Source organism: Xenopus laevis, chromosome 5L (genome assembly GCF_017654675.1).
Source record: "Xenopus laevis strain J_2021 chromosome 5L, Xenopus_laevis_v10.1, whole genome shotgun sequence".
NCBI classification, from domain to species: Eukaryota; Metazoa; Chordata; class Amphibia; order Anura; family Pipidae; genus Xenopus; species Xenopus laevis.
The window spans coordinates 95271223-95279914 of NC_054379.1; the positions used below are offsets into that span (position 1 = coordinate 95271223).

At 36.1% G+C, this 8692-nt stretch overlaps 1 protein-coding gene across 1 annotated transcript in view; it reads right to left on the reverse strand.

Moving 5' to 3' along the window:
• Positions 1-1635: 1635 nt before the first annotated feature.
• LOC100158370 (uncharacterized) overlaps positions 1636-8692 on the reverse strand; it is a 19083-nt gene continuing 12026 nt past the window's right edge. The window contains 4 exon segments of the mRNA NM_001127815.1: positions 1636-3519; positions 5125-5195; positions 7125-7229; positions 7917-8059. Of these exon segments, the coding sequence (NP_001121287.1) occupies positions 3299-3519; positions 5125-5195; positions 7125-7229; positions 7917-8059 (540 nt within the window). The 3' untranslated portion in view covers positions 1636-3298.

The following is an 8692-nucleotide window of genomic DNA, read 5'->3' on the forward strand; positions in this document are numbered from 1 at the left end:
ATGGTAACTAAGCTGCATAAATTCATATAGGTGGCAATAATGTTTAAATGATTTTTAGCAGACAGAGGTATGGTGATCCAGATTACAGAAAGATCCCTTCTCCAGAAAACCCAAGTCTTATACCTGTATATCCATCTTTAGGGGAAAAAAAATGTAATTGGATGATGTTGCTACAATTTCCTAAACGGCCAAGCTTGGATGACAATGGCATGAGAATGAGAATGGAAGACTTATCAAACTACATTAATAAGTACAAAGAAATACTTACTGGGGTCATTAGGTTCTGACGATCCTACACTTCTTAGTCTCCTGTTTTTTGTAACTTTACTTATATTTCCTTCATTGGTCAATTTCCCATTTGGAGGACATTGCTGAAATGCAGGGGGTTTGTGTTCCAAAACAAAGTCATTGGGTGTCTGTGGGTTACCCGTTGATCTATAGAAGCTTTCAACTTTAAATCCTAGGTTGGCAGTTCTTCCATCAATTTGATGAATAGCAGGCCTTGATAAAGGAGAGAGTTCATTTAGTGCAATGGGCTGCTTGCAAAGTCTTTGAGAACCTTCAATACTTTGGCATTTGGTCTTTTTATTTTCTTTTACACACACTGCGCAATATTGCAGATCTTCAGTTTGTCTCATGACCTGAAGAAGAGAGGTGAACATTGTGTATTCAAATATACAATAAGCAATCATATAGTTTTTTTTTTAAATAACAAATGGCTATTTTCTTGATTAATACTGGATCTTATGAGAATACATACATGTTTGAAGGACACCTATCACAGCCAAAATCAAACACATTTTAACAATCTGACCAGTACAACCTAAACACATTTAATCAAACTAAATATATAATTATTTGAAAAAACTGCAGGTTTTAAAAAGTCCCTTACTTTGTCAGATGTGTTCTTTCACCGAGGGAGGCCATACTGAGACTATAACAGAGACTATAACATGCAAATTTCAGGAGCATGCTCAGATTGTAGCATTGAATACTAAATGCCTTGATTATTCTACCCAGAATGCCTAGCTTTAGTAAACTCCTTCACTAGAAGTATCTTGAGATTTCCCTATCTTGTCCCCTGCTGGTGATGTTGTTATGAAAATGAAGGGCACACACTAACTTCCACAAGGTGGCAGCACTACTGAACAGCAGCTAAGAAAGTTTTGGCTGATTTGAAAATAGCTTAGAAGGGATGCTAAGCAACCAAGGAATTTCAACTGAGCATGTGCGAGATTTCAGAGCTGCAGTTGGCTGGCAAGATATAGGTAGGAAGAGCCAGTGAAATACAAGATGCTGCCTCAGCTAGAACTGCATTGGAGATAGGGTAGATCTTGCAGAAGGTATAGTGAGCTGATCATTTATATTAAACAAACCATTCTAACAGTTTTAAAAATCAGATTTCTTGAACGTTCAACTAAACATTTTTGGTCTGATTTGTATTTTGTCATTTAAATTCATCTGATTCTATTGCCCATTATGAGAACTTTAAGAAAACAAAACCATAGGCCATAGTCATGGGAGTATTCTACTCGTTTACTCGGTTCCTAGTTTCTCAGTAGCAGATGTGAACCACTAACAAAAGGTTAAACAATAATAAAAAAAACCCAGAAACTAGCACTATGCTTTTTTTTGTTTTTAACGGAGAACTTAAGATTAACTAAAGGCTTGAAATGTTGTACATTATGTTTTGGTCTTCTGTACCAGCCCAAAGCAACTTCAACCGTTTAGCAGTGAAGGTCTGTGCCTCTGAAGATGCCCCAGTAGCTCCCCATCTTCTTTTCTGTTGATTCACTGCACATACGCTCTGTTGCTGTCTGTTACTGAGCTTAAGGGCTGACTCACAATATACAGTACACATATAATATACATGTCACAGTATAAGGCTGATTAGTAATTAATACATGTCAGCCCTGTAGCATCAGCTTATATTACAGACCAACCTCATTTTCTGCTTGATAATTTGTAACGATCCATAAGCTTAGCTTCTCAACAGCTGCTAAGAGCCCACTGAGCATGTGAGTGTCGCAGACACTTTCCAAGATGGTGAGCCAGATTGCAAACTTGAGCGCTGCTGAATAAAAAGCTAAATAACTCAAAAACCCCAAATAATAAAAAATGGAAACCAAGTGCCTCCCTCTGGCTAACTCAATGTGATTAGACACAAGTTAAGAGAAAGCATCACATAAGTAAATGCAGCTCAATTCCAAAAACCCTTCGTAAATGCGGGTTGCCACACAAACCTATTCGTATTCTACTGGAATTTTTTTTACAGCAAATAAACGTAGCAATGAAACACCTAAGCTTTAGGCAGTCACCCTGTAAGTACTGTGACCTGGATGTAAAGACCCCAGGTCCCACGGCTTTTTTTTGCTATGTTAAAAGGGTTAATACATGTTTTGGTTAAACAGCCTGTAATTAATTAATGATGTAATTTCCCAACTAGCGATTTAAAAAGCCATTCGATGTCTGTGTTACTTGTGCCTATGACTGTGTATCCCTTGCTGCGAAATGCGTCAGGACTTGATGATTTTAATCTGCTGAAATAAAAATGCCTTTTACTTCACGAGTGGTGTCCGGAGTGCTTGCTGATTATTTCTTCAAGAGAAAGCATCAGCCAATATATGGAAAGACAAGTTGCTTTTATAGTTAGAACCAACAATTTTGTTTGCTTTACCAGCCTTTTCAGCTACAGGCTTAAAAACAACTGAACGAGTATGAATATTAATTCAAAAATATGCAAAACAAATCATGAAGACCAATTGCAAAGTCAATGAGAAAAGGTACCATACTAAAGGTTAACATATAGGCAATCATCCTCTTTAAAGGAGAAGGAAAGGTTAAAACTAAGTAAGCCTTATCAGAAAGGTCCATCTAAATATACCAGTAAACCCCCAAAGTAGTGCTGCTCTGAGTCCCCTGTCAAAAGAAACACTGCATTTCTTTCCTTCTATTGTGTACACATGGGCTTCTGTGTCAGACTTCCTGCCTTCAGCTTAAACCTCCTTGCCCTGGGCAAGAGCATGCTCAGTTTGCTCCTCTTCCCCCTCCCTCCCTTCTCTACTGTAATCTGAGCCCAGAGCAGGGAGAGACTCAGGCAGGAAGTGATGTCACACCACATTAATACTGCAGCTCCTATCCTAAACAAACAGAGTTTCTAGAGCTTTTTACTCAGGTATGGTAAAACATTCTACAGAATAAATATAGCATTCTAGCTTGCACTATTGCAGCTAATCTATTGGCAATAAAATGCCTCCGTAGCTTTCCTTCTCCTTTAAGGTCACCCCCTTACTGCTGTTCAGACTTTTAATGCTGGTAATAAGCACCAAATGCTTGTACTAATGAAATCTACGTTAAATTTTATACAGACCTCTTGGTGGGTTAAACACATTTGTGGTGTGCGAGAAAAAGACATATCAGACTCTTGTATACTACTACGTCGTCTCTGCTGAACCTTCCTCTTTATCTTCTCTGGTTCAGATTCAAAGTCAGATTCTTCTTTTCTTTCCTGCATGTTTTCTTGAAAAAAAAAAAAAAGTTTAGTATTTCAGTACTCAAAGCAAAAATGCTGAAATTACAAAATCAACTACAAATTTGGATCAGTGTTGTCCCTCCTGTGAACCTTTCAGCTATTGAGAGCTTCACTGATGTGTGTACGTGGGGACAGCAGGCTGGTCCTGTCTGGTCTATGACTGTTTTTTAAAAGGAATGATATATAGCCAGAGTCCTCATCTTCAAATTGGAAGAATAACAGTACCTTGGATAGAAAAAAAATGGACCAATATTTTTTTCATTCATATTTGACAAAAGCGTTTTACCCATACCCAAGAAGCAGAAAGGCAAGTAGGCACAACTAAGATAGCAGGACAGTATTACAAGCACAACATCTTTTTTCCTGCAGCTGCACTTTAGGATGGAACTACTTTCTGGCAGTCTGTTATTTCTCCTGTTATTTCTCAGAGCACAAGTCACGTGACTGGGGGCAGCTGGGAAACTGACAATATGTCTGGATTCCAGTGCAGAATTCTGCTGGAGCAGCACTATTAACTGATGCGTTTTGAAAAAAAAACATGTTTTCCCATGACAGTATCCCTTTAAGCACCATAACGGATTCCCTTGAGGCTCTAGCTAAACTTCCTGTAGGGAAATATCCTAATTCTACAAACAACAACCCCTATGAAAACGGTGGTGGATACCTTTTAAGGCCCTCAAAAATAGCACAAGCAATCTGCAGGATTGGTTTTAAATGGACCCAGTATGGGGAAATTGATTCCTTTCCCATTTTAGTACAGTGAAGCACAGAGAAGATTTAACAAAAGTGCTGACATACATGTATATTATCTTGATGATAAGCAACCTAGCATTATGACTACTTTCGTCTGAATGAGGAAATGTGGGAGGAAACTCTGGATAGAGTTCTCCAGCTGACTATATAGCCATAATGTATCCATAGGGTATATTTAACCCCACAGAGATTGGCAAGAATATATCAAACTGCTTCAGGCCAAGGCCCCAAACATTAAACTGAGATGGGATAGAAAATTCTAAAGAACATTTAAAAAAAAAAAAAAAAAAAAAGCAGCGAATTGTAGTCAGCTACTGTCTAATGTATTAAGGTAAGTTATTTCTAAAGGTAAAATATTCAAACTTTATGCCCTATTACTTGGATCAAAACTGGAAAACACAAGCAGTAGGGTGGTTCAGAAACAATATTAGATTGCAGGTTTCCAAATCTTCCTGGAGTATCATTGAGCTCTGCAACTTTTTGGGACTGCCATCAACCCATGCCAGGACGGTTGTACCTAAAGGCCATAAACTCAGTTTAATTAATATTATGCCCAATACACATAAGCAACCAGGTTTCTATCCCATGCCCTGTTCTATTTGGGTAAATGTAATGTATTTCTTTTTGCTCAGCACATGACATGCTTTAAACTGGATACATCGTAGGACCACTGTGGCAATGAGTGAATATAAATCTTGCTTCATGGGATTATAGAAACAGGCAGTTTTGGAATCCAGTCCTATCCAGGTGAAGTGGGCATATTTTCAAACCATATAAAGGGAGCACAGCATAAACCATGGCCTGCACGGATTAAGCTTTCAGTAGAATTAAAAGCCTACCTGATCTTGGAAAAGTATGTATTCTTCCTTGATCAGCGTCAAGCTTTTGTACATGGGCTGGGTATTCCTTCCTTTAACCAGAGGGGGGAAAAGATAAAAAAAAAAACCCTATAAGAAACTCAACCAAGTGACAGAACATACAAAAAATAAAACATGTTACAATTTTCTAAAACATCATGCTCATCTGAAAACAATGAGCTTACCTTTCCCTCTTTTCCAGACTGCATAAATGTGAAAAAGAAAACAATGTCAGAAATAAAGACAGAGTTCAGAAACACTGTCATACATTTGTGCTAACTTATATGTAACCTTGAAAAATACTTGTACTGTATAACACTCCATCAGTATGCCTGCCAAGGTGTTGTTCTCAAATACTCCTTAAAAGTAGGGATATACTGAATCCAAACACTAATTTGCCTATGCAAATGAGTGCCCGCAGCTGAAAAATATTTTTTCAATTCTTTGTTCATGTCATGAAGTCATATGATTTTAAGGGTTCGGTTCATCCTGCTGAAAAAAGGCGAATCCAAACTGAATTATGGATTCGGTGCATCCCTACTTAAAATCGATACAGCAGATATTGATACAGATAACGCAACAGAAGAAAACCACTTTCTCAGCAGTTTATGTTTATTTTACCTGATGTTTTTTAAAGCTTAAAGTGGACCTGTCACCCAGACACAAAAAATCTGTATAATAAAGTCCTTTTCAAATTAAACATGAAATCCAATTTCTATTTTTAATTAAAGCATTCATAGCTGTTGTAAGCTCATTTAAAAATCTCTGCTGTCAATCGAATATTGTTTGCCACTCCTCTATGCCATGGGCATAGAGGCGGGCAGACAATAACTTTCACTTTCCATTCAGCACTTACTAAATGTAACTGCTCTCCCCACATTCCCCTGTTGTCTTTACCATTTAATTGTGTAGCCAGGGCATGGAAATGGACATTGGGTCCCCCATTCTGGTGCACAAACAAGATTCTGAGATGATGCAAGGCTTGCCTTAAAAACAGTTTCCACAAAATGGCTACTGCCTGCTTGCTATAATTATGAATTCCCAGACTGAAGGAAACAAGATTCAAATAATTTATATAGTGTAATTAAATTTCATTTTGCTTGACTAATGTTTTAAAATATGATTTTGAATATTTTTTTTGGGTGACGGGTCCTTTTCAGATGTATGACTGGTTACCTTAAGACTGAAAATGTCACTTTGTAATACCTCAAGTTTTAAAATACTTAGAAGGCAATGAACCCAAAGAAAGGTTTTGCAATATCTGCTTAATCTTATTTCTATATATTAGTTATGGTCTGAAGTAAACCAACAAAAAAAAACATGTTTTATATATTACGAAGGGATGTCACAAATCCACAATATTAGCATTTGACAAATTACTGAATCCACGACAAAAGATTTTGCCGAATCCAAATCTTAAACTGTGCAAGGAAAAAAAAATCCAGCCAAATCCTACACAAAAAAATTGATAAAAAAAAAAGGATAGGATTTGGCTAAATCCTGAACCAAATCAAGGATTCCATGCATCCATAGTAGAAAGATTTAATGACTATTTGTTTTTTTTTTGGTTTTTTTTTAATCAACTTTGTCCAATTTTCCTAAGACACTTCACATAGTAGAAAAAAAGCTTTAAATTGGTTAAGACCTGAATATAATAGAATATTAACTTTTAGCTCTATTTTAAATTTCAAACAATGCCTCTTAAAATATTTATAAATATTTTATTGATCAGCTTTTTAGTACAATGAAATTTAGTACAGGGAGAACAAGGTTCTTTTCAGTTGCATTTCTTAGATATAAGTAATAGGCACTAATCGATAGTCAGGACTGGTGCGTTTCTGCTTTAATCGTATATACAAGTGGACTTACAACATTTCATTTATTTCAGGGCATGCTCTTAAAAAACTGTTGAATACAGAACCTATTGTTAATTGAATAAACTGCACTACGTAATGGAGTAGTAAAAACGATTTGCAATTTACCTCTGTGCAGCTGTCTTGACAGTTGACCTTGGAATATTTGTGTGATGGAAAATTCTGCCCTGTACCATTGTTCCACTGGAAACCGATATATTTTGGGCATTTTCTCTGTTAAAAACAAAAAAGTGTACGGACATTCAGATTTTTTTTATTCTGATTAACTTTCACAGACAAAACACAAAGAACTTTCCTCTATCTTAGTCTATAAGAAACATATTTTAATAACATTAAACATTAATGGAAGATTGCCATTTAAAAAAAAGAATTCATATATGGGGCAGATTGCTTACAGAACTTACTACAGGAAGTAAATTACCCCAAATAAAATGCATTATTGTTTATAATCGGGGGGAAAAAATGTAATGTCATGCCACTTGCAAATATTAAACTAGAAAACTAACCTGCCAATAGAATATAAACCCTTCATTATCAAATTGAAAGACCCACTTACAACCCTATTTGTCTTGTTAAAACAACTTGAAATAAACAAACATTTAGTACGATGAAGACAAAAGAATTATGCATCCATGGGGCATATGCCCACTTTGGATGTGCCAGTGCATAAGAAAAACAGGAGATATATTTCCCCTAAGTCTCACTGACAGCAAAATGAACAAAGCCAGTGCAGACTTTAATTTACATTAATGACAACCTTCTTTCACAATGCAAATATGGTAGATTTCAGCATTAAATTACAGCATTTTGCCAAAACCTGGTCTGTGTGTGTACCAACAGACAATGATTTATAATGTTTTAATTTATAAACATTTTGACAAGCCATTAATTATACTGTACCCAAGCTTTTTACTGGTTCCCAACATGTTTAATCCAATAGCATTGCCTTTGAAAGTTCTGAAGTGCGATATTCTGCCTCTTCGCTCATATGTTCTAATAGAGTCTCCAAGAGCTTTGGCTGATCCAGTCCTAAGTTGTTTGGGCTCAAGAAAAAATTATTTTTTTTAATTAAATATGAAAAAACAATCAAATCTATAAATACACAATACAGTACTTACTAAAAAGTAAGCTAGAAACATTACAATTAAATTAATTTAGAAAATGCTTCCATAAAACAGAAAAATCTGCTTTTTACCATAATTTGTTTGCTATCAGCAGTGCTCAACCATCTATCAGTTGTCAAAAAAGCCATATAATATAGAGATATTATTGGGTAACTGGTAAACGGTTGTAAGGAGTTTTTCGATTGGCTGACTGAATATAAATGTAAAGAAACAAGAAATCACGGACCCTGTACTATTTCTTCACCCCCTCCCCTCACTTCCTAAATGGCCTTAAGCCCACTACACACTTGAGTCTCCTGGGTGGAGGACCCTGTCAACTATGTTTTAACAACTCTTTGTAAAGGTCATACATATGACAAAAAATAATCCAACTCACTTTTCAAAAAAAAAAAAAAAAAAAAAAACATTTTAAAACCAACGGTAGAGGTGGAAAAGTGGCAGAAAATTGGTCTTTGAACAAGATGCTGCACATTTTAAATATACATTTCCAAAAGCACTATACATTTTCCATACAGCATCTGAAGTTCCCAACTATGGCAAATGCCTACTCTG